This window comes from Rutilus rutilus, assembly GCF_951802725.1.
Source record: "Rutilus rutilus genome assembly, chromosome: 18".
Classification (NCBI taxonomy): domain Eukaryota; kingdom Metazoa; phylum Chordata; class Actinopteri; order Cypriniformes; family Leuciscidae; genus Rutilus; species Rutilus rutilus.
The window spans coordinates 26,309,345-26,335,740 of record NC_140231.1 but is presented as its reverse complement, the minus strand read 5'-3'; the positions used below and the strand labels follow the sequence as shown (position 1 = coordinate 26,335,740).

The following is a 26,396-nucleotide window of genomic DNA, read 5'->3' as shown; positions in this document are numbered from 1 at the left end:
GTAATGATGCTGAAAATTCAGCTTTGTATCACAGCAGTAATTGGCCTTTATAATATAAATATATATATATATATATATATATAAACATTTACATTGTAATAATATTTTACAATATTTATTTTGTAATTTTTGATTAAATAAATGCAGCGTTTTTTTCCAAGAGACTGCTTTCAAACATCAACATTTAAAGAAACATACTGACCCTAAAGGTGTTTTTTTTTTTTTTTTTTGCCAACATTTTAAGGTGCATTTATACAGAAAGTAAATTTAAAAAATAAATCAACGCTGAGAAATGTCCAATATAGAGAAAATTAATGTGACAACTAGCCCGTATTGTATGCAGAAATTTTGGCAGATGGTGAATAGATTGGTTTATTGCTTTGGTTGACAAAAGTCTTTGCCATTATTCTGCAAGGTGGCACAAATGTTTTATCATTCATAAATATTTCTCTATGATGGAAAAAGAAATGTGTTTCCGTGAGAGTTTAACACAACTGCACACATGTTGTCCAGTCACTAGATAGACGGTGTAATCTAGTATATTTTGGGGTAAGATATGGCTTTGGAACAACTGGGAACAGAGATATATTGGCTTTTGAGTTTTGAGTTTATAAAAGCGGACAGAATTCCCTTCAGTGCCACACTTGCAGCCACTATCTGATGATGGCGATGCTGGGAGTTTTCATCTCTGTTGCCCTCATCCTGGGGACAGCAAATGCAGCTTCTGTAAGTTATGATATGCTAAAATCTTATTATGCTCAACAGTTCCTTATGTTTATGTATTTGGTAAGGAATAATTGACGACGAATTGAGGTGGTAATGCGGTTACACCTCGGGTGTGCATTATTTTAGCGGGAAACGCTCTTGTGTGTATAGGACTAATTTCTTACGCATCTGATCTAATCGCAAACCTCCGTTGCTAATTCCAAAACGTCATTTTAGCGCTAGTAACAGAGACTTCAGACACTTGCAGTAATGAGAGAGAGAGAGAGAGAGAGAGAGCGAGAGCGTAGTCTTTTTGAATTACCTGAATCTGCGTCTCAATGTTCGTCAACAGTGTTCGGCAACAGCGTCTCTACTCCCAAGAACAGCTCCGTTAATAGACTAAGTTACATCGCTAGTAATTAAACACCATGTTACTTTTAAGTTGCCGACAGCACGTTTATCCTAAGGCCGTGTGTCCACCAAAGCGTTATTAGCCAGCTGAAAACGCTAGGCGCTCTGCTAAAAACGCTCAGCTGTGGGCGCTTGAGAGCGTTTTGGCAGCGCAGCGTTTTTTCAGTTGAGACCGAGACACTTTGCTTGTTATGATACGGAATATCCGCGAAAGTCTTACTAGTATCTCATTTCACACATATTTTGTTTCTGTGTTGATTCTATATTAAAATGTCAATACAATGTAATGTATTTTATCTGGCTCTTGATTTTATTCCGTTATATGCTTGTTGTTGTCATCTGTTGACGTTGTACAAGCAGAATCATGTGGCGGACGCGGTTGGTCGGTATGGTATTAGTCCCGCCCCTCCTCCACTGTGATTGGACGGTTGGGTAAAAAGTGACAGTGATGAGCGCTGCGTTTTACCAAAAGTTGAACATTCTTCAACTCTCGGCGACCAGTAAAAAACGCCGAACGCTCAGCGCTTCAGCGTGAAAAAGACGCTCATGGCGTTTTAAAAACGCGGCGCTACCATTGAAAACAATTGAAAAAACACGCCAGCCGCGAGTAAAAACGCTTTGGTGGACACACGGCCTAACGAGGCGCTGAGCGTCTTTTTCACGCTGAAGCGCTGAGCGTTCGGCGTTTTTTACTGGTCGCCGAGAGTTGAAGAATGTTCAACTTTTGGTAAAACGCAGCGCTCATCACTGTCACTTTTTACCCAACCGTCCAATCACAGTGGAGGAGGGGCGGGACTAAAACCACACCGACCAACCGCGTCCGCCCGCCACATGATTCTGCTTGTACAACGTCAACAGATGACAACAACAAGCATAATAACGGAACAAAATCAAGAGCCAGATAAAATACATTACATTGTATTGACATTTTAATATAGAATCAACACAGAAACAAAATATGTGTGAAATGAGATACTAGTAAGACTTTCGCGGATATTCCGTATCATAACAAGCAAAGTGTCTCGGTCTCAACCGTCTCAACTGAAAAAACGCTGCGCTGCCAAAACGCTCTCAAGCGCACACAGCTGAGCGTTTTTAGCAGAGCGCCTAGCGTTTTCAGCTGGCTAAAAACGCTTTGGTGGACACGCGGCCTTACTGTATGTGTGCGCTTTTGAGTGGGAGAGAGAGCGGGAGAAAGATAGCAGAGACATTCTCTGAAGATAGTAAGTATGCGCTTCCCATAACGTTGAATAATAATTATAATTTTTTGTTTAAACATGGAAATCATTTTTTGTTTTTTATCCTATTGTTTACTATATTTTTTTGCTTGCTCAGTGTCATTGTGGGATTTGGTTATTTTACTGTTGTAGGCTGCAAGGACCTTTTGAAATAACTGAAATCATTTGGCGAAGTGATTATGGAACTGTAATGCGGTCAAGACCTGCCTGGAACTACTTTAGCCTTGCGTTTCCCTAAAAATTGCACACCTTAGAACAGCCCCGTAGTATAATTTAGTTTAATTATAAAGTTATTATGAAGTATTATATTAATAAAGAAGAAATAATCAAGCCTGTTAATTAAGATTGTATCTATTTTAACTTTAATATGTATAGCCCCATAAGAGGACATGATAAAAAAAAAACGTTTACTTTTCCCAGAGAAATTCTGCATTTGCAATGCAGTTTCGCAAAATATAAAAGAAGAAGAAGAAAAAAGTACAGCTAAAGGAATATACTTTCCAAATAAATAAAAATATATATATTTGGGACCAAAAATGTATGCACCTCTTGATGGAAAGAACATCACAACATTTATTTCCATCAAGAGGAGCATAAATTTTTGGTCAAGATCATGTAATGACAGTGCAAGAGTCCAGCACTCTGTAAAGTCTCATCCAGCACATCCCAAAGACTATCAATAAATGTACGGTCTGGACTCAGAGGTGCCAATTCATGTGTGAAAATGATTCTTCATGCTCCCTCTCAACCAGTCTTTCAAATATTGATCCTGATGAATCTTGACATTGTTATTCTGGAGTATGGCCTTGATGTGTCTTCCTACATTGTTGTTTAAAGGTGCTCTAACCGATGTTGGGTGACGTCACTTCTTGTTGACGTTCGAAGTATTGTCAAACAAAACGGAGGCAAGCTCCTCCTCATCCCATCCCCTCCCCCTCCCTTCCGTGCTTCCTGAAACAAGCTTTTCCGATGTAAATTTGGGACTTCGCGTTCCTTCTCCTTTTCCTTCTTCTTTGCTATTTGTTCATCGGAACGTCATCTCTTTGGTCGTGTGTCGGCCATATAAAAATTCAAGAGAACATAATTCTAATGTTAGTCGTTGTCTAGGACATCTCTCCTCTAGCTAACTTCCCTCTTCATGCTTCTCTCTCCTCCACTCCCCACACCCCCCTTCATGTGCACGCGCACTAACCGCCCAACCCCCACCCCCAAATCCTTCTTGTCGGTTATTGGCTGGAACACTTGTTTGTTGTGTTTCGTGGTGCAGGTTGGCCCAGTTTGTTTTTGTTGCCGTTTGTGGAGCCTGGGCTGTCTACAGAGACCGCGTTTTATTACAGTGTGTTCAGGGGACAGGCAGCTAGCGGATAGTGAGGAGATGTTTGCTGTATGTGACAAAAAATGTTTCAGCCTAAAAAACACGTCACATCGCTTAGAGCACCTTTAAGAAATGAAAAGCTACACACTCCATAATAATCACTGCAATAAAATCCATAGACTCTTAAGCATTTTCCTATTTCAATCTGAACTGCGACTCTTTTTTTTTTTTTTTTTTTTTTGGGCCGGGCTGTATATTATTACAATTTAAAAAAACTGTTTTATATTTTAATATATTTTAAAATGTAATTTATTCCTGTGATGGCAAAGCATCATTTTCAGCATCATTACTCCAGTCTTCAGTGTCACATGATTTGTCAGAGATCATTATAATATTCTTAATTTGCTGCTCAACTTGATACATTTTTTTATTATTATCAGTGTTTTACTGTATGGGAATATACGCATTTAAAAATGTAGTTTTGTTTTCTAAGGCAACTGGCCTTTCAACAAAGGGACAAACCGATGTGTCCTATGCAGAAAAACTGCACCTGTCTAGTCGTGTCATGGGGCTTTTGATAATCCAAACAACGGCATAATAAAATTAAAAAACTGCTTTTGATTTATAACAGGGCAGATGTCAGGGCTCTCTCGATTTCCCTGTCTCAAGCTAGAGGACAAGACGCTGGTGTCGCAACTTATCAGGAGTACACAGTCAATTGGGGTAGTAACCCTAGTGATACGGATATTAAGAAAACAGTTGTGGACATTGAGACGGACTACATCTTCCTGGTGCCAACCCAAGCGGCCCTGTACCTCCACACTGACCATGCCAAGTAAGCTGACTTCATCTTCTTATTTACTGAACTCTAAAGTGTGAACTGAATAGTAGAAACCTTAAAACAACCTTTTTTCTCCATTAGAACTGCACAAACCTACTCCTACCTGTTCACCGAGCCCTCTCGCATGCCCATCTTTCCACTCTGGATGGGTGCCGATCACGCTGACGACCTGCAGTATGTGTTTGGGAAGCCGTTCGAGACTCCTTTGGGCTACTTTCCTCGCCATCGTGACGTCTCCAAATACATGATTGCGTACTGGACCAATTTTGCTCAAACTGGGTAGATAAACATAAAAATACTTACAATATTAAAATACTTCATCTTATTCTACTTTAATGTGTAGAGGCAACTATAATAATTAAATTATATCAGTGCAGTCAATCGATTAAAAAAAATAACTAGATTAATCACACATTCTCTCTGATTAATCATGATTAAAAACACTTAAGTTTTATACGTTTTTAATATATTTTATTATGTAGCCTAGTAAATTCACAGTTAATCTCCAAATTAATGTAGAAATAACAAAGACAGTGTATTTTAAATACTTGTTTAATGGCATCCATTAATGAATGAAGGCCAGTATCACTGATACTAATACTGCTACTGATGTCTCAATGAAATTGACTTGTGGAAACCATGGAAATGAATGAGAAGTGCCTTAAACTGAATCATACCTGTCTCACAATTGTCCGTGACTTCTCTCATAAAACAGCATTTTTTTCAGTGTAAACTCTAAAAATAGATAAATCCAAAACAAATGTTTAAGATCAAACATGTTGAAGATTAGCAGATGAGCTGTCGATTCATTAAATGATATGCTATTTCCTCTCAAGAGTGGTTTATTCAGCGTTGTGAAGCCTCTCCTCCATTGACATCCATTAAAAACAGCCTTGTCTCCTTCCCTCTGTACCGGAGCCTTAGCAGTCGCTTTTCCCGGCTAAAAGGCCTTGCTTAGCTGGTTCAGGTATGTTTAATTATGGTTGGTGCTGAACTCTGCATGATGTGGCCCTCCAGGAAAGGTTTGATACCCTTGCACCACATTAATACAGTTATCTAGCAATATTGTCTGTTCCTCTGGCATGGTCACATAACCCATAACACTGCAATAACACCATTAGATAGAACAAACATTGGTGCTATCTTGAATTAGGCAGGATTTCACAGGAAAACCACAACCAACTGGAACAAAACATGGAGAAAGAATATATACAGTGTATATAATGCATGTATAGGCAGAAAACCTGAGCTGATATTGTTTAACAAGCAGATAATGGAGCTGTAAACCATAAAAGGGTTACAAACGTAAAATGAAATATTCAATTTAAACAATCTTTATTTATATACATTCTATAATTTGTTAAGAACAGAATTATGTCACAACAGTCAATGGACACCAAAATCATCAACACACTGAGGGCTGGATTCAAAATCACACCAAAAATCTATGTAAAAAACGTCTCGGTTACGTATGAGACGTGTCGTCGGGGGAGTTCCCTGACGAATTGGGATGGGCGCTGCGGAAGCCCAGCCTGCCTGAGGAAGGCCTGGAATACACATATGTACTAACCCATTGGGGTAGTAAAACATATGGGAGTCCCTGAGGTAGTCCCAATCCGAGGGAAGTGGGAGCGTACTCAACAGGGACGACAGAACGAGTCTGTCAAGGGGAAGACACGGCTGAACTGCACGTGGCATCATGGGTCACCGTAGAGACCACTGGAAAAAACACCCAGTCTACTAGCAACTCCTACTAGAGGTAGCAGACCTGGCGCCAGGCGGTCCGCCACGCCTGGCACCGGAGGGGTGATGGAGGAACTCACGAGGCTCACCGACGTAGGGCGCCAACGGAGCAAAAGACGCACGTATCCGGCCGAGGCGCGGAGTGGCGTAGCAAGCCGACACAACCTATTCCCTCGCACCACTGGCCATAGCGAGTACTTGAGAGGAAGCAGGTTCTACACGTAGAAAACCTAGCGAACGTGTTAGGTGTCGCCCAGCCCGCAGCTCTACAGATGTCTGTCAGCGAGGCGCCTTGAGCCAAAGCCCAGGAAGCGGCAACACCTCTAGTAGAGTGAGGCTCACCCAGAGACTCATACGCTCGGGTGATAGCATCCACTAACCAGTGGGCTAACCTCTGCTTGGAGACAGCCTTCCCCTTCTGCTGGCCTCCATAACAGACAAAGAGCTGATCTGAAGTTCTGAAGCTTTGCGTTCTGTCAATATAAACCCGCAGAGCGTGGACGGGACAGAGAAAAGCTAGGGCTGGGTCTGCCTCCTCCTGGGGCAGCGCTTGCAGGTTCACTACCTGATCCGCGAAGGGAGTGGTAGGAACCTTGGGCACATATCCGAGCCGGGGTCTCAATACAACATTAGAAAGGCCCGGCCCGAACTCTAGGCACAATTCGTCGACCGAAAAAGCCTGCAGATCCCCGACCCTCTTGAAAGAAGCCAATGCCAACAGGAGCGCTGTCTTAATGGACAGGATATTCAACTCAACTGTTGACAAGGGCTCAAAGGGGAAGAGCTCTAAGAACCAGAGCTAGGTCCCAAGAGGGTACAGAGTGCAAAACACAAGGTGAATTTAACCTCCTAGCACCCTTAAGGAATCTGATGATCAGGTTGTGCTTCCCCAAAGACTTATCTTCTACTGCATCGTGATGCGCTGCTATTGCAGCGACATACACTTTGAGGGTGGAGGGAGACAGCCTTCGCTCCAACCCACCTTGCAGGAAGGAAAGCACGACTCTGATCGGGCAAGTTCGGGGGCCCTCCTGACGGGAGGAACACCATTCGACAAACAGGTTCCACTTCAACGCATAGAGGCGCCTTGTAGAGGTGGCTCTAGCGGAAGTGATGGCGTCTACCACTGCCTGTGGCAGGCCATCTAGAACCTCCGCGTCCCATCCAGGGACCAGACATGGAGTTTCCAGAGGTCTGGACGCGGGTGCCATAGAGTGCCCCGTCTCTGAGAAGGAGGTCCTTCCTCAGAGGAATCGGCCAAGGAGGGGCTGTCGCGAGGAGCATGAGTTCCGTGAACCAAGTCCTGGTGGGCCAATACGGCACCACCAGAAGGACCTGCTCCTCGTCCTCCCTGACCTTGCACAGGGTCTGTGCAAGAAGGCTCACTGGGGGAAACGCATACTTGCGTAGGTCCCGAGGCCAGCTGTGAGCCAGGGCGTCCGTGCCGAGGGTCCCCTCGGTCAGGGAGTAAAACCACTGGCAATTCGTGTCTGGAAAGGAGAACAGGTCTACCTGTGCGACTCCGAAGACCCTCCAAATCAGCTGGACCGTCTGGGGATGGAGATGCCATTCTCCTGGCAGGGGAGGCAACTGTGAGAGCTCGTCTGCCACACGGTTGAGCTCCCCCTGGAACATGAACAGCATGAAGGGACCTCAGTGACCCTAATCACTGTAATGTTGAAGTGACATCCACCGTCGCGTACCCCCCATCAGGTCCCCCACTAGCTGTCAGTGGAAGAGAAACTGTCGTTCCCACACTCAGCGCGCTACGCGGGCATTTAAATTTAAAAATGTCATCATGAAGCGCTCATACCTTTCAGGATTTTCCAAAAGACAGAGAAAGAAAGAAGAAGAGGAAAAACGCCAAAGAGACAGTGGCAAGTAAACCATTATTATCTCCAAATACAACTGTCTGACGTATTTTCACATCTCTGCGAATGAAGGCAAAAGCTAGAGAAGTGTTGTCACGGCTGTCTGCCCGCGGTCACAGTAAAAACTTTGTCAATTCCAAACAAAATGAGCTGGTCCTATGACTCCCATGCAGTTAGGTCCAAACAAAATAATCCATCAAGTCCGGTTACATTTTAGGTGTACGCAGGCTATCAATTTCCGTTGGTGGTGTTTCTATTCCACCTGGAGAAAAATGCCCCTTTCCTTCGCGTTTGTCCTTCTATTCTTCTCCATCAACACTTTGTACCGTACGCAACAGGTAGGCCCTTGCACACTGAGTCCGAAATTCGCAATCCGAAATTTTCGGATAAATACGACCTCACGTTATGTCAATCACGCTTGCACACTGTCTCCGAAACTTTCGTACGTCAAAAAAAAAAAAAAAACCCGGTCTGCGTTTTTCGTGTCCGTAGCAAGCATTTTGAATGGTGTTTTGACAATTTAGAGCCACCGAATCACGAATATTCATGAATACGAAAAAAATGCATGCGAAAATTTCAGACACAGTGTGCAAGGACCTGTAGTTTTGCGTATGACGTTGCTGTTTGTGGCATTATGGGAAGTGAAGTTCTTTTCCTGTAAAGTAAATATCGAATCCTCCACACTTCACTTTCATGATACGCTATGAGAATAACAATAAACGTATGGCTATTCACCAAATGTATTTTTTGTTGTTGTTGTTGTTGTTGTTTTTTGCTTTATTAGGTGCTTTGCTTAAATTTCTGTCTGTGCCAATTGATAATTCATGACTCTTAAAATGCACCAGAATACAAGAAATCCCATCTGAATTTTAAACATTTTCCTGAGGGAGGACTTGGGACCTCACTTCACTCTTTTGCCTAGGGCCCCAAAATATCTTGAAACGGCCCTGCATATGCCCCAGGAGCCTCTGAAATTGTTTCAGTGGAACCGCTGTCCTGCCTCGAAAGGACCTGAGGCAGGTGAGCACTGACTGGACGCGCTCCTCCTTGAGGCGCGCAGTCCAGGCGACCGAGTCCAGTTCTATACCGAGATAAGAGATCCTCTGCACGGGGTAGAGTTTGCTCTTATCCCAGCTGACCTGAAACCCCAACCGACTGAGGTGCCGAAGCACCATGTCCCTGTGATCGCACAACACCTCGCGACAAGATAGTTGAGAATGCGAACGCCTTATTCTCTCCTGGGAACAATGGCCGCCTCCATGACTTTCGTGAAGACACGGGGCGACAGGGCCAGCCGGAAGGGTAGGACTTCGTACTGACATGCTCGACCCTCAAACGCAAACCGTAGAAACGGTCTGTGTCGAGGAAAAATCGAGACGTGAAAGTATGCGTCCTTCAGGTCAATCGCTGCAAACCAATCCTGGGGACGGATGCATTCGAAAATGCGCTTCTGCGTGAGCATTTTGAACGGGAGTTTGTGCAGGGCCCGATTCAAAACTCGCAGTTCCAGGATTGGCTGTAACCCACCGCCTTCCTTGGGTACAATGAAGTAGGGGCTGTAAAACCCAAACCTCATCTCGGCAGGAGGGACCGGCTCGATCGCGTCCTTCGCCAGCAGAACATCGATCTCTTCCCACAAGACAGGGGCCCCCACTGACCACACACGGGTGAAGTGGACGCCCCTGAACTTGGGAGGCCGGCGTGCAAACTGAATTGCATAGCCGAACCGGATGGTGCGGATGAGCCATCGGGACGGACCCAGAAGCGCTAGCCAGACTTCCAGATACCGTCTCAACAAACCCACCCGAACCACCGGCGTACCCACGTAGGGGCAGCGAGGTGGAAGACAGAGTCTTACTGGTCTGCCAGACTCGACCGTGAGGGGAAACGAGGAGCGAGGCCCGGGGGCGTCGAGTCCTGGTTTCCACCTCCTCACCCAGCGAGAGACGAGAGTGACAAGGCCGTAGCCCTCACTGTCATCTGAGCACTGGGGCCCGTGAGTGACTCAGAGGAAGTGGATTGCTCAAACTTTGGGTACCACTGACTGGATGACCAGCGGCGGAACAGAAATTAAATTCTCCACCCGGCCCTCCCCTGGGGGAAGGAGTGGTGATGACACGCACTCCTGAAGAGCAGACATCACATCCTCCGGGTCGCTCCTCTCAGGGTCGTTTCCCTTCCGTTTGCTGGGGGGAAACGAACTCCGAGCGGGCTGGTTTTGAGGCGCTTCTGGACCACTAGTGTGGACATCGTCTGACCGAGGGCCAGCGCTGTGACTAATCACGGTCAGTCACTAAGCGCAGCTCCACCCCGAATCAGAACTACCAACGTGCACTGAATGTGCAGGGGTAGTGAGAGAGGAAAAACTTCTGCAGATTTAGGCATGTTTGGCTTGCCATATTGGCACCATGCTTCCGATGCTCCATAATGTCCCAGAGATGCTCAATTGGATTTAGGTCTGGGGAATGTGACGGCCAGCCAATGGCATCAATGCCTTCGTCATCTAAAAACTGCCTACACACTCTAGCCACATGAGGCCGGGCATTATCATGCACCAGGAGAAACCCAGGGCCCACTGCACCAGCATAAGGTCTGACAATGGCTCTGAGGATTTCATCCCTGTACCTAACAGTGGCAAGGGAGCCATTGGCTAGTACGTGGTCCCCAGACCATTACTGACCCATCGCCAAACCGGTCTCCCGGTATCTCCTCCATGCTCTTGAAACTGTGCTGGGAGACACACCAAACCTCCTTGCGACGGCACATATGGATGTGCAATCCTGGAGGAGCAGGACTGCCTGTGCAACCTGATTGGGTTGAAGGTAATGCCTTATGCTACAGACAGGGACAAGGACCCTAACAAAACTAAAGACAAATCAGTCAGGAAGAATAAGGAGAGAGCAATGGTCTATGGCCACCATCTGTAAAATCATTAACTTTTGAGGGGTTGTCTTGCTGTTGCCTCTCCGGTGCACCTGTTGTCACTTTTCATTTGCACCAAAGCAAGTGAAACTGATTCGCAATCACTTATGCTTCTTAACTGGACAAATTAATATCCCTGAAGTTTAAGTGACTTACTGTGACAATTACGTGTTCCCTTCATTTTTTGGAGCAGTATATAGCGCTACATAAAGAGGTTTGAAGCAAAAGCACCAATAAAGTACCATTAATGTAGTCCATGCAACTTGTGTACTATTTTCAAGTCTTTTAAATTCATACAATGGCTTTTTATGAGAAACAGACTGAAATTCAAGTTAACTTTTTTTAGGTGAGCTATTCGTATAATGTTATGTGGTGCATGGATTATAAATTTGCATGCAAATTTTCCAGCAAAATTGGCGTTCAAAGTGAGGTTCACTTGTAATGGCAATGCCTATGAATCCAAAGTTGAGTTTCATTGTCAGGCTTAATATCTCCCTCAATTTACAAGTGTGTCTCTGGATGCAACAAATTTATCCCACATACTCCAGCTTAGGGTTGGCACAGGTCGATAAACCTTTAAGCTTTGCAGGCTGTTAAAATCATGCTGAGGTTTCAGTCTTTAGAAATGTGTTGCGATTGATCTCTGTGGGACATAAAGACATACAGTCTTTAATCCTTTAGTGTCCTACTACAAACCTCAGAGGGCGTAAACCCTTGACTCCAGTCTGTGTCCTGAGACAGGGTCATGAACAATGCACACACTCATAAGCTTTAACACGCACGCACACACAAACGTTGGGTTTCCATGTATTATCGGGACTTTCCATAGACATGGGGGGCCTCATTTATTAAATGTATGTATGCACAGATTTGATCGTACGCCAAAAGCCACATCAACGTCTTTGATGTGAAAAAGTGCTTAGCACCACGTCAGGGTCTAAGCAGACGTACACACTTTTCCTTGTGGCAGAGAGTCGGAGTACTGCAGGTATTTGGAAATCTGAGCCATTCTTGCCACTCGCCATTCACAAGTAAAGCATTTGGATGTTGACTGGTGCTCTTTTATATGTAAACAAATGCTGTTCTTTTTCATCAAAAAGTTCACAAACATGTTTATCAGCACGACCGTTTTTTCTTTTATCATGATTTCCACAAACATGTTTATCAGCACGACCGTTTTCAACGTTGATAATAATAAGAAATGTTTTTTTGAGCAGCAAATCAGCATATTAGAATGATTTATAAAGGGTCGTTTGACACTGAAGTAATGATGCTGAAAATTCAGCTTTGTATCACAGCAGTAAATGGCCTTTATAATATATATTAACATTTACATTGTAATAATATTTTATAATATTTATTTTTGTAACTTTTGATTACATAAATGCAGCATTTATTCCAAGAGACTGCTTTCAAAAACATTTAAAGAATCATACTGACCCTAAACTGTTTTTTTTTGTAGCCAACATTTTAAGGTGTGTTGAAACAGAAAGTAAATTTCAAAACTAAATCAACCCTGAGAAATGTTCAATATAGAGAAAATGAATGTGACAACCAGCCAGTATTGTATGCAAAAAAATTGGCAGATGGTGAATAGATTTGTTTATTGCTTTGGTTGACAAAAGTATTTGCCATTATTCTTCAATGTGGCACAAATGTTTTATCATTCATAAATATGAATTTCTCTATAATGAAAAAAAAAAAAAAACGTGTTTCCGTGAGAGTTTAACACAACTGCACACATGTTGTCCAGTCACTAAATAGACGGTGTAATCTAGTATATTTTGGGGTAAGATATGGCTTTGGAACACCTGGGAAGAGAGATATGATTTGCGTTTGAGTTTATAAAAGCGGACAGAATTCCCTTCAGTGCCACACTTGCAGCCACTATCTGATGATGATGGCGATGCTGGGAGTTTTCATCTCTGTTGCCCTTATCCTGGGGACAGCAAATGCAGCTTCTGTAAGTTATGATATGCTTAAATCTTATTATGCTTAACAGTTCATTATGCTTATGTATTAGGTAAGGAATAATCGATGATGAATTGAGGTGGTAATGCGGCTACACCTCGGGTGTACAGGGCTGGACTGGGACAAAAAAACTCCTATTCCTTAAACCCACTAATGCCATGTAATGAGTGAGTAGGAATGAGTAAGAGTTAACAGATGAAATAACTACTAATTGTAAAATACAATTGAACTATACTCCACAGTGATGAATCCTAAAACAAGCTATGAGCTGCATTGGCATAGCAATATCAGTGTTTCCCACAGGATTTTTGGTAAATCTGTGGTGAGTGGACCTCTGTCCCTCTAGGGGGGTTTGGGGGCATGCTCCCCCGTAAGTAGATTTTGTGCTTTTTAATGTTAAATTCATCAATCTGGTGCACTTTTATGAGCTCCAACCTATATTCAGTGTGCAAATTGAACAAAGAAAAACTGTCAAAACCATGACAGTAATAGCCATATGTTGTAAAACCAAATGCACTGAAAAATAAAATAAACTTTCATAATTAGATTTGTACTCACTTCTATACTTGAAAGAGATAAACACATGATCTTTTATTTTTGACGGAAACTGCATCGAGCTTTTATTTTGGCGGAAAACATGGTTTACAAACGCGTCTCATTACAATTCTAGTAAAATGCGTAATCGTCAAATATGCAGATGTAGAAATAATGCGTAACTGGGTAATGGGTTCCTACACTCATAGCCTAAGTGTTCTAAAGTAGCCTAGTTCTGCTTACTGCAGTTCTCTACACTCACTCATTTCTCTCCTTATCCTCCTCACTATCCCCAGCAGCCACTTGAAGGGCCTGTTTCCTTGCGTTCCTTTTTTGACTATTTTGACAAATACACACTCGCTCAGAGCCCAGAGGGCGAGGTGCTTAAAGATGTGATTGAACCAGCCCAGTGTTAATCAAGAAAAGAACCAATGGGCCGCTGATCTACGTGTTTCGTATGGGGCGTTTGTTTGCCGTTTGTAAAGCGGCTCATGCTAAAAATAACAGAAACATTTTGTCACATTTAGCTTCAAACAATGTTTAAAAAACTGGTATGAATTTTTCACGGTCACTTTTTAGCACATTTACAACAATATTTGTCAACTTAGAGATATTTTAAATAGTTAAATCTAAATATTAAATGTTACACCTAAATGTTAAATGTTAAATCTAAATGTTAAGTCTAAATATTAAATCTAAATGTTAAATCTAAATCTAAATGTAAAATGTTAAATCTAAATCTAAATCTAAATGTTAAATCTAAATCTAAATGTTGAATCTAAATGTTAAATGTTAAATCTAAATCTAAATCTAAATGTTGAATCTAAATGTTTCGAGTGAAACTAAATATTTAACTAATATGCAAATTCAGAATGCCGGTAACCGGAAGTGCCAAAATAAAAGCTCGAGGAGGTCAGTGTGTGTTTATACGCTGATTTCACGCAGCCGCCATTTTGAAATCGAAAGTGAGGCTCCGGTGGGAAAAACCCCGGAAGTAAAGATAAACAACAATGCCTTTGGACTACCAACCTGAAGCTGCTGCCGCGATTTACACTTTTGGATGTTAATATCCAATATAGGATATGTATATAGTTCATTCCTGCTTCTTTTTTTACTTTCTGAATTATATAAAAAAAATATTTTATTTATAAATGAATTTCACTGTATATAGTCTAAAGTATGAAAGAAATGTATGTACAGTTTTAGAATTGACACAACATCGTTAAACACAACAATACGCCATCGCATTCACGACTCTCCTGTGATTAAAGGCGACACTTCCGGTTTTCTTCCCACCGGAGCCTCGCTTTCGATTTCAAAATAACGGCTGCGTGAAATCAGCGTATAGCATGGTTTATAGTGTCAAAATAATGAATAAAAACCATCTCATCCGAGGAAATGGACTCTTGGACATGGATTATCGTGACAATAACTACCTAAAATAATAATCACGTTTTGAGAAACTGTAGAGTTTCGTGATGACAGAGTGATGACATAACATTCAGTCAAAGTGAGCCCCCTCGTGGCTGGCTATTATGGCTACAGGTCATAAGTCCCGCACTTTTTATAAAAAAAGTGACACTAGCCTAGCCTACTCTTCAAATACAGTTTCCGCATTTTTGTTTTTTTGTTTTTTGCGTATTAGTTAAATAATATAGTTTCACCCGAAACATTTAGATTCAACATTTAGATTCAACATTTAGATTTAGATTTAACATTTAGATTTAACATTTAGATTTAGATTTAGATTTAGCATTTACATTTAGCATTTAGGTGTAACATTTAATATTTAGATTTAACAATTTAAAATATCTCTAAGTTGACAAATATTGTTGTAAATGTGCTAAAAAGTGACCGTCAAAAATTCATACCAGTTTTTTAAACATTGTTTGAAGCTAAATGTGACAAAATGTTGCTTTTATTTTGAGATATCAAACTTTTTTTTCTTTTTTTTTTTCTTAAAGTGCCCGTCCTGCCCGATGGCCAGCCTGGGTGTGCATTATTTTAGCGGGAAACGCTCTCGTGTGTAGTACTAACTTCTTACGCAAATCCCAAACCTCCGTTGCTAATTTCCAAAACGTCATTTTAACGCTAGTAACAGAGACTTCAGACACTTAATAATGCAGTTATGAGAGAGAGAGCGTAGTAGTCTAGTCTTTTTGAATTACCTGAATCTGTGTCACAATGTTCGGCAGCAGAAACACCATGTTGCTTTTAAGTTGTTAAACTATTTTACTGATAAAATCGTCAAAGCAGCGCTGACAACACGTTTATCAGCGAGTGTGTATCCTTACTGTATGTGTGTGCTTTTGAGTGGGAGAGAGAGCGGGAGAAAGATAGTAAGTATGCGCTTCCCGTAACGTTACATAATAAAACGTAATACATTTTTTGTCGCAAAAAAACAAAAACAAAAAAACATGGAAATATTTTTTTTTTATCCTATTGTTTACTATATTTATTTGCTTGGTCAGTGTCATTGTGGGATTTGGTTATTTTGCTGTTGTAGGCTGTAAGGACCTTTTGAAATAACTGAAACCATTTGGCGAAGTGATTATAGAACTGTAATGCGGTCAAGACCTGCCTGGAACTACTTTAGCCTTGCGTTTCCCTAAAAATTGCACATCTTAGAACAGCCCCGTAGTATAATTTACTTTAATTATGAAGTTATTATTTATAAAGTATTATATTAATAAAGAAGAAATAATCAAGTCTGTTAATTAAGATTGTATCTATTTTAACTTTAATATGTAGACATGATAGAAAACGTTTACTTTTCCCAGAGAAATTCTGCATTTGCAATGCAGTTTCGCAAACAAACGCAACAGTTTTAGTAGAGAACAACAAAAAAGCACTGAAATATAATTTTTCCTTCCATCTCATATATTTTCCCCATTATCAATTACAATTAAAATAGATATAATTTTAATTAATTGACTTGATTATTTGTTCTTTAGCAATATACCTTTGCATTATTAATACATTAAGCTTAACGAATAAGCGTACATAAACATAATGAAGCGTAAGCATAATAATATGTTAAACATAAATATAACTCTTAAGCACAATATAATGTAACTCAATATTATTAACAATTAAAAAATATATGATCCTATCACATTTATTTTAACTTGATGTTTTAAATAAAAATCTAAACCTGATACTATAGAAAAGTATTTTGTATTTTATGGTTTTCCTGCAAAAAGAATTACATACAATGGAGCTAAAATGCTCAAAATACTATGCTGCAATTTCTAACCAAATTTAATTGTGAACAGCTGGGATCTGTGTACACGGAGGGAGGGATGGTACAGGGAAAGAGTGCTAGTGTTGGACTCTTCCGATATATGGACGTGTTCAAGGGAATTCCTTTCGCTGCTCCACCTGGCAGATTGGCGAAGCCGGTTCCTCACCCAGGCTGGGATGGTGTGTATCCCTGTCTGTCGTGCAAGCTTGTCTAGACCTTTTTAGGCACTGGTTATTAGGCCTAGCTAGGGTCTAAAATGAGTGAGTGAGTGTATTAACAGTGTACTCTTGCTGACTCTACCTGCACAGGCGTCCTGAAAGCCACTGAGTACGGAAATAGGTGTATGCAGCTCAATATTCTCGGTAAAGAAGTCTTGGGTGCTGAGGACTGTCTCTACCTGAACATCTGGGTCCCTCACGGAAGTTCCGGTAAAGCAAACCTGTTCTAATTCACAAGACAACAAAATTATGTTAAAGGGATTGTTTACCAAAAAAATTAAAATGCTGTGATCATTTACTCACCCTCATGTCATTCCAAACTTGTATGACTTGCCCAAAACATTTTTGTCCATATAAGTCAATGGGGTCCAATGTTGTTTTGACAGTGTTTGATGGGAACATTTTTACAGAATTTAAATTTTTGATGAAGTAGAGAACAACATTTTGACAAATATGTAGTAGTCATATTTGAGTGAACTAGTCGTTTAAGAATAACATTTTAAGTTACAAATATATAGTCAAATGTATAAATTTATCCTGTCTGGCTTGAAACCAAATTTTTTGCAGTGTCTACCAATTTGCCTGTTATGGTGTGGATCTATGGTGGTGGCTTCCTGATGGGTGGTGGGATGGGTGCAAACTTCTTGAACAACTACCTTTATGATGGACAGGAGATTGCAGACAGAGGAAATGTTATCGTGGTGACGTTCAACTACCGTGTCGGAGCCCTCGGATTCCTCAGCAGTGGAGATGCTGACGCACCTGGTAAATTTCATTTGAGTATAAGTCATACAAATATGATACATCACGGTAGGGAAAAAAAAAAGCAGCCTAAAGGGGAACAAATTCCCTAAGGGTAAAAAAAACTATTTCAATGCTTTTGCAAGCGAACGCAAATTTTTTGGGGGAACAAATTATTATTATTTTTACTTTATGCAGGTGCAAACATTTTTTGGAAAGAATGCAAAAGCACTGATATATAATTATATATATATAGGCTATATATATGATCATTTTATCAAGCTTGTATGTTTATGTTCAGTTGTTTCACTTTAATGGCAATGAAAATAACCTATTAATTGTCATTAAAGTGAAATTACTGAACCTAAATATACAAGCTTGATAAAAATGCTCATTTTAGAAGAAAATTTCAGATGGCACTTAGAGGCTTTTACATCTGAAGTCTTCTTCATATATATATATATATATATATATATATATATATATAAACTGATCCAGGATAACAATATATTTTTCCAAGCAGCAAAGGCTAGGATGTCAAATAATCGTCTAGCAAATCTTTTTGGCAAAAGTATATTTGGAAGACCTAAAATCAAAGGCAAGCAGTCCAACTGTAACTCTACTCCAAACATTCGACTCATATATTGAACAATTTTTGACCAGTAAATCCTAATTACAGAACAATCCCAAATGCAATGAATATGGTGTCCCACTTCCACCTTTTTAGACATAATGCAGAATTGCTTGGGTCAGATTTACTTCTAAGGAACGGTGTGATGTGCATTCTATGTGCAATCCTGAGCTGAATAGATCTAGCCCTGTTGCAGAGAGATCTTATTCGCCTGACTCCAGACCTGCTCCCAATCCTCCTCTGTTACAGTCAATTGTAACTCACCCTACCATAATCTTAGGAGGTCTTACGTGTTCGCCACTTCATATAAGCAAAGGCCGTTATAAAAGCAAGAGATCTGCTTACAATTGATTGTGATCTTGATGATGATCTGAGCATGTCCTGGTCGATAGGAAACTATGGCCTGTGGGATCAGCACGCCGCTATCGCTTGGGTACACAGGAACATCAGAGCTTTCGGTGGCAATCCCAACAACATCACTCTCTTTGGCGAGTCAGCAGGTGGAGCCAGCGTAAACTTCCAGGTGCTACATAAAAAAACAAAAAAACTAAAAAACAATATTCTGCTTGCAGGCTTATGTATTACATTTTAATGAGTGTGTGTACATGTGCTGATCTGGCTATGTTTGCTAGGACGAGGTAATTTTACAGAATTTCTTCACAATATTGCAAACTGTTGAAGTAGCCCTCATAAATTGGCTAGATAATGTAATCTAATGGCAACAGATTTGCGTGAGGGCTTGGTTTATTATCGGTATGAAAACCATAATAGGTCCTCGGTAATAAAGGTTGAAGGTTCTAAGGTCTGTTGTGTCCCATCCTGCACAGATTATTTCCCCTAAAAACAAGGGCCTGGTCCGCAGAGCTATCTCACAGAGTGGTGTTGCTCTCTGTCCTTGGGCCGTCAACAGAAATCCACGACAATCTGCTGAGCAGGTGAGCATCGTCTTGAATGATGAATGTCCCACATTGCTGAATACTGTTATAAAACAGACCGAGTGCATTGTGCACAGTACTAGCATTTGATATACAGTGGTCCCAAAATCCTCAGGGGTTTGTATACTCTCATTCCCAACCTTTTGCGAAACATTTTACTGAACACTTGCCTGTCGCCTGTTCTGTTTCACATAAAGACTGGCATTTCAATTGTTTTTGTCAGTTAATAATTAATGAATAGATATCACAACTTGGTTTATTTCTAAAGGTACAATTATTTCTTCAAAATTATATGGGTAAAAAAAATTGTGTGTGAACCTTTAGATCGCAAAGAAGGTAGGATGTCCCACTGATAGTGGGATGGTGGCTTGTCTGAGGATGACAGATCCAAAGATTGTTACTCTTGCTGGGAATGTGGACTTCAGTACATCTGCTAGTGGTAAGAACATTCAGAGTGGCTGCTTGTGTTTTAGCCCTTTACATGCTTTCTATAGCAATAGTTGAACCAAAATTCAAATTCATTCATCTTTTACTCACATGTCGTTCCAAACCTGCACGACTAGTCGTTCTTTTCTATATGATTACAAAGAATGGGAATACCAGTGAACAAGTCAGTGTATAAAAGTCATGCAGGTTTGGAAAGACATGAAGGTGAGTAAATGATGACATAATAACTATCCCTTTAAAATGGTTAAACTGCTGATTAAAACCACAGTAAATGCAACACAAAGTCAAAAGATCAAATCTTTTCCAGATCCCATTGTGCACAAACTGGCTCTGTCCCCCGTCATCGATGGTGACTTCATCCCCGGCGAGCCTGAAACCCTTTTCCAAAATGCTGCTGACATTGACTACATCGCTGGAGTCAATGACATGGACGGCCACATCTTTGCTACCCTTGACGTCCCCTCTATCAACAATGCTCTGGCGTCCACCCCTGTGTAAGTGTGCTACATCAAAGAGTCATCTGGAATCATTTTGAGAATTTTTAAAGACCCCATAAAACCAGAGACAGAGTTTTGTGGCTTTTGTTTATGTATGTTAGCTTTGAGGCCATCTATATGCTAGTGTACTATTTAAAGTTAAAAGTTGGCAAAAGTAAGCTTTAGCAGACCCATACTGCAATTTTTGTGTGCCCCAATATATTTCAAACATATGCTTAATATCTGAAAAAGAAAAAGAAAAAGAAGAAGAAAAAGTGCAGCTTAAGGAGTATACTTTTCAAATTAAAATAAAGAGTCCAGCACTCTGTAAAGTCTCCTCCAGCACATCCCAAAGACTTTCAATAAATTTAAGGTCTGGACTCAGAGGTGCCAATTCATGTGTGAAAATGATTCTTCATGCTCCCTCTCAACCAGTCTTTCACAATTTGATCCTGATGAATCTTGACATTGTTATCCTGGAGTATGGCCATGATGTGTCTTCCTACATGGTTGTTTAAGAAATGAAAAGCTACACACTCCATAATAATCACTGCAATAATGATCCATAGACTCTTAAGCATTTTCCTATTTCAATCCGAACACTGCGATTTTTGTTTTGTTTTTTTGGGCCGGACAGTATATTATTACAATTTAAAATAACTGTTTTATATTTTAATATATTTTAAAATGTAATTTATTCCTGTGATGGCAAAGCACAATTTTCAGCATCATTACTCCAGTCTTCAGTGTCACATGATTTGTCAGAGATCATTCTAATATTCTTAATTTGCTGCTCAAGATAATTTTTTTATTATTATCAGTGTTTTACTGTATAGGAATATATGCATTTAAAAATGTAAATTTTTGTTTTCTGGAAAACAGCAACTGGCCTTTCAACAAAGAGACAAACCGATGTGTCCTATGCAGAAAAACTGCACCTGTCTAGTCGTGTCATGGGGCTTTTGATAATCCAAACAACGGCATAATAAAAAATAAAAAAAACTGCTTTTGATTTATAACAGGGCAGATGTCAGGGCTCTCTCGATTTCCCTGTCTCAAGCTAGAGGACAAGACGCTGGTGTCGCAACTTATCAGGAGTACACAGTCAATTGGGGTAGTAACCCTAGTGATACGGATATTAAGAAAACAGTTGTGGACATTGAGACGGACTACATCTTCCTGGTGCCAACCCAAGCGGCCCTGTACCTCCACACTGACCATGCCAAGTAAGCTGACTTCATCTTCTTATTTACTGAACTCTAAAGTGTGAACTGAATAGTAGAAACCTTAAAACAACCTTTTTTCTCCATTAGAACTGCACGAACCTACTCCTACCTGTTCACCGAGCCCTCTCGCATGCCCATCTTTCCACTCTGGATGGGTGCTGATCACGCTGACGACCTGCAGTATGTGTTTGGGAAGCCGTTCGAGACTCCTTTGGGCTACTTTCCTCGCCATCGTGACGTCTCCAAATACATGATTGCGTACTGGACCAATTTTGCTCAAACTGGGTATATAAACACAAAAATACTTACAATATTAAAATACTTCATGTTATTCCACTTTAATGTGTAGAGGCAACTATAATAATTGAATTATATCAGTGCAGTCAATCGATTAAAAAAAAAAACTAAATTAATCATTTTTTCTGATTAATCATGATTAAAAACACTTAAGTTTTATACGTTTTTAATATATTTTATAATGTAGTAAATTCACAGTTAATCTCCAAATTAATGTAGAAATAACAAAGAAAGTGTATTTTAAATACTTGTTTAATGGCATCCATTAATGAATGAAGGCCAGTCTCACTGATACTAATACTGTTACTGATGTCTCAATGAAATTGATTTGAATTAAGAAATTGAGCTGAAATAAAATGAGTTGTGTGTGTATATATATATATATATATATATATACACAAACTTTTCTTTTTTTTTTATAACAAAAATATTGCTTAATTGTTTTAGTTAAGTATAATAACCCTTGTGCCACATAATGATGTCTCTAAAAATGTCTCTTTCTCTCTCCCTCACAGTGACCCTAACACTGGTGAGTCCAGTGTTCCTGTAGCCTGGCCCGAGTTCGCCGGCACTGGCCACAAGTACATAGTCATCAACAACAGTATGAACAAGAACAGTGTGAAGCAGATGTTGAGAACTCGCATGGTTTACTACTGGACTACCGTCTTTGCCGGATACCCTTCTGTCCAGAAGAGCTGAGCACTGCTAACCTGACTACAGAATCATTTAGCAGTTAATATCATGCTAAGATTCATGCAATAAACAAAATATATGATGATCAAAACCAGTTTTTCTTTATTTATTTGCCATGACATCAAAAGAATGCTGTTTGGTGCTCCAGTTAGAAGAGAGAAAGTTTTCTAAAGACAACATTTTCTTATCAGTTAACATAATTTCCAAGATTCATAGATAACTCTAGAAATGTTCCACTACATCAGATGTGTCATCCACTACTGGATGGCCACTGTCCTGCAGAGTTTAGCTCCAACCAGCTCCAAAACACCTGCCTGGAAGTTTCTAGTAATCCTGAAGACCTTGATTAGCTGCTTCAGGTGTGTTTAATTAGGGTTGAAGCTGAACAGTGGCCCTCCAGGGCTGCGTTCCAGTCCACTTTTAGACATGCACTTGCGAACTTCCCTAAGCACTTCCCCTTGGGGGAATCCCTGCCGCCATTTTGAAGTGTGTTCCACTTTGTGAAGTGGACGAGGGAAGTTTATATGGACAGACCCTAGACTCCTTGATTTTGACAGAGGGAGCGAGTCTACTCAACATGTACACTTCAGGCAGATAGACCACAATACAACATGATTGTGACATCACAGCACAGCAGATCGTGCTTAACTTAGATTCCAAGTTTTCACACAGGCGCAGTGAGGGAATAAACACTTAGTTTAGGGCAACCGGTTCGTAGCTCTGCTTCAACTGTGTGATATAGTCACGAGGAGTGACCAAAATTTCTGACATGCCAGAAATTAATCCGACCATCCGATTGCCGGTCGGGAGAGGTTCATCGGTTAGGTTAATACACTGCCCAACAAACGACTCACGACAAAGCTGAAAATTGGCCCGACCCGAAAAAGAGTCGCACGAGTCAGAATTCGGCTCAAAATCTGACGAAAATCGCACAGTGAAAGCGCAATGTGACGCTGCCTCCTACTGGCTGAATGTACAGTTTCAGGATGAGCTCAATGAGTCCCTTATCCAGATTTACTGATGAAAAGACACTATGATGATTCAGGAGCAGTTTGTTCTTTAGCGTGTTTCTTCTGGTGGGTCTGAAAACTACCTAAATAAGCGAATCTCTCGTCGCAGATGGAGCAGCGGTAAGGCTTCTCTCCTGTATGAACTCGCTCATGAGTCTTCAGGACGTCCGATCGAGCAAACGTCTTGTCACACTGAGAACACTTGAACGGTCTTTCTCCTGTGTGAATCCTCTGATGCATTGCTAACTGAGTGTGTTGTTTGAAACTCTTCCCACAATCGCTACAGTGATACGGTCTTTCTCCAGTGTGAACTCTCAGATGTGCTCTAAAATGAGCCAGACTAAAGAAGCTCTTCCCGCAGTAGGAGCACAGGTACGGTTTCTCTCCGGTGTGAGTCCTCTCATGGCGAATCAAATTCGTTTTTTGACGGAATCTTTTACAGCAGTGTGAACACTGATATGGTTTCCCCTCAGAATGTATATTCTGGTGTGACTTAAGAGAACTTGAGTTTGTGAAGGTTTTCCCACATTCACTGCACTGGTAAGGCCTCTCTTTGGTGTGAATGCGCACATGCCTCTTCAAATGGGATCCACACATGAATCTTCTATCGCAGTGAGGGCACTTGAACGGCCTTTCACCCGTGTGGATTCGCTTATGAACCTTAAGATTTCCTTTGGTGAGGAAAGACTTGTTGCACTCGCTGCAGTGGAAAGTCTTTTCGCCTGTGTGGATTCTCTTATGACTTGAAAGAACTTGTTTGTTGCTGAAATACTTGTTGCACTCACTGCAGTGGAAAGTCTTTTCGCTGTGTGTCTTTATATGAGCTCTCATGCTAGATGGAGTGGTGAAAAAATCCTTCCCGCACTGTTCGCAGTGAAACTCCTTCTTCACGCTGTGCTCTTTTGAATGAAGTCTCTTCTCTTCTAAGGTAGGGAAGCTGATGTTGCATCTCTTACAGGAGAAGCTTTTCTGTTGTGTGTGTGTTCTCTCATGTCTCGCTAAATGTCCCTGTGAGCTCAATGTTTTCCCACAGGTGACGCAGGAAAAACTCTTGACCTTCAGCTGATCTTTTGATGTCGAGGTTGTTTCTTCATCAGTAGATGAACCTCCATTCACATCTGAAAAGAAAAAAAGGTATTAAAATGTCTAACTTTAAATTAACACAAATAGATGTAATGAATCATGCACTTACCATCATGAAATTCTATAATATCTGCCTATATTTTTCTATAACTTCGAGAGCTTAAAAATTAATCAAGATAAATGTGAAACTGTGATGCAGCTCATGATACAGTGTGTTCAACACATCGGTTCACAGTAACTAATGTCTGCACCTGCTGATTTAGGAACACAACTATATTTTTACACACATTCTGACTATGATTTGCCATAACAATAGATAATAAATGGAAGATACATACCTGAAGGAATAAAATCATCATTGTCATCATTTCGATTATCCTCATCCTCATTTTCTTCATCCTCAACATCATTTCCTTCATCATCATCTTCATCATCATCATCCTCCTCCTCATGGCTCTTTTGTTGTTCCTCTGCTGTGGTTTCTTCTCCTCGTTTCTCTATCAGGTTCCTGCAGTCCTCCAGTTTGACAGAGCACATCTTCATCTGCTGTTCTCCAGCGTTACAGTCAGAGGTTTGATCAGCGGCTCCATGATCCCGAGCGTCAGTATAACACAGTAAAGTGAGGCTGAGCTCTGAGTCCTGTGTGTCTCTGGATCTCCAGACTGAATCCTGAGCTTTTGTCCCATCAGTCACACACACTGAAACCATCTCCAGATCCTGACAAACACATCATAGATCAACACAAATAAAGAACAACCTGTTGATATTAGCCTCATTTCTCAGCAGTTATCTCTAGTGGTTATATTGGTTATTTGTTTGCATCCTTTGCTCAAACCTCTCTGTTGGGTTTGTCTCCTCTTTCTCTCAGCTTTGCCTCCAGTGACACCACCTCTTTCTTCAGCTGACAGATTTCAGAGATGAAATCCTCAATATCCAGCATGGACAGATCAGTTCCTACTGATTTACAGCAGGTCACATCCATCTGCGCTCTCATGGTCAACATCTGAAGACAAACACATCATCATTATTACAAGATGCATTTATCCACATTTATATCAATCTAAGTTGTAATGTGGACTCGTGCATTTTCTGTAAAGCTGCTTTGAAACGATGTGTATTGTGATTGTGAAAAGCACAAGTAAATGTGAATTGAATTATAATGAACTTACACTGATTTAAACTCAAAATGATTAATGATTATGAAGGAGAACAGAGCTACACAGAATAAGAAAATTATTGCAATTTCTGAGAATATTAATACACAGGTAGATATTAATTACAGATATAAAATAAACATATGTTTAGGCGTGTTTATGTTTAAATTCACTATTGCAAATATATCATTACAAAACATTACCAATATCTAAAACTTAAATTTAGCTGCTGGATTTATTATATAATTGTACATGATAATGTGATACTTGTACTCGTTTCTAAGCATCGTTTAAGTGTCCAGCATTTAAAATTGATTGAGAATCAAAACTTTGGTTTTATTACAAATATCACAGTTAAAACACACAGCTGCTGTAGTAAGCAACGGTAAATGTGTTTACAACTACAATTATACTATTATTTATTATTACAAATACCCAGGGTAAACTATGGTTACTGTGGTAAAATAATGGCTAAATCGTTTTTTTTTTATGATAAAAAGCTAAGAAGTAGTTCATTTTAAGCACATTAAAACACTACAAACAGTTAAAAACAACATACCTCAGGCAGGTCTCAGCGCGCCAGGCTTCCTCTTCTTCAGTGCTTTTACCGGCAGACTGAAGAAGAGCGTCACAGCGACTCCTACAGGTTTCAGTAAGAAACGCTAGTCAGTAGATATTGTGTTCACAGCA

General features: G+C 40.6%; 2 protein-coding genes across 3 annotated transcripts; one reads left to right on the top strand and one right to left on the bottom strand.

The window, feature by feature from the left end:
• The first annotated feature begins 661 nt into the window (after positions 1-661).
• Positions 662-22,547, top strand: LOC311276686 (bile salt-activated lipase-like). 2 transcript variants are annotated; one of them, XM_084386525.1, is made up of 11 exons: positions 662-726; positions 16,827-16,974; positions 17,104-17,223; positions 17,581-17,778; positions 18,778-18,908; positions 19,213-19,320; positions 19,645-19,759; positions 20,075-20,261; positions 21,266-21,469; positions 21,557-21,754; positions 22,282-22,547. In XM_084386525.1, the coding sequence occupies exons 1-11, from the start codon at positions 664-666 to the stop codon at positions 22,463-22,465; spliced, it is 1,656 nt and encodes a 551-aa protein (XP_084242651.1). In that variant the 5' UTR covers positions 662-663; the 3' UTR covers positions 22,466-22,547. The 2 variants fall into 2 exon arrangements, with proteins under 2 accessions (XP_084242651.1, XP_084242650.1); XM_084386524.1 differs by lacking the exon at positions 662-726 and adding an exon at positions 12,884-13,009.
• Positions 22,538-26,318, bottom strand: LOC311276687 (uncharacterized protein). The gene is made up of 4 exons (XM_084386526.1): positions 26,266-26,318; positions 25,388-25,555; positions 24,891-25,269; positions 22,538-24,587 (listed from the first exon to the last, which is right to left on the bottom strand). Exons 2-4 carry the CDS (start codon positions 25,553-25,555, stop codon positions 23,491-23,493), a joined length of 1,644 nt encoding a protein of 547 aa, XP_084242652.1. The 5' UTR covers positions 26,266-26,318; the 3' UTR covers positions 22,538-23,490.
• Between the last annotated feature and the right edge of the window lie 78 nt (positions 26,319-26,396).

Excerpts from the sequence above, each read along its gene's own strand:
- LOC311276686 (XM_084386524.1), top strand. The coding sequence starts at position 12,941 with ATGATGATGGCGATGCTGGGAGTTTTCATCTCTGTTGCCCTTATCCTG. Across the intron at positions 17,779-18,777 it reads TGGAGATGCTGACGCACCTG|GAAACTATGGCCTGTGGGAT; the intron begins GTAAATTTCATT and ends CCTGGTCGATAG. Across the intron at positions 21,755-22,281 it reads ACCAATTTTGCTCAAACTGG|TGACCCTAACACTGGTGAGT; the intron begins GTATATAAACAC and ends TCTCCCTCACAG.
- LOC311276687 (XM_084386526.1), bottom strand. The coding sequence starts at position 25,555 with ATGTTGACCATGAGAGCGCAGATGGATGTGACCTGCTGTAAATCAGTA. Across the intron at positions 25,270-25,387 it reads GAGACAAACCCAACAGAGAG|GATCTGGAGATGGTTTCAGT; the intron begins GTTTGAGCAAAG and ends TGTGTTTGTCAG. Across the intron at positions 24,588-24,890 it reads TGATGATTTTATTCCTTCAG|ATGTGAATGGAGGTTCATCT; the intron begins GTATGTATCTTC and ends TTTTCTTTTCAG.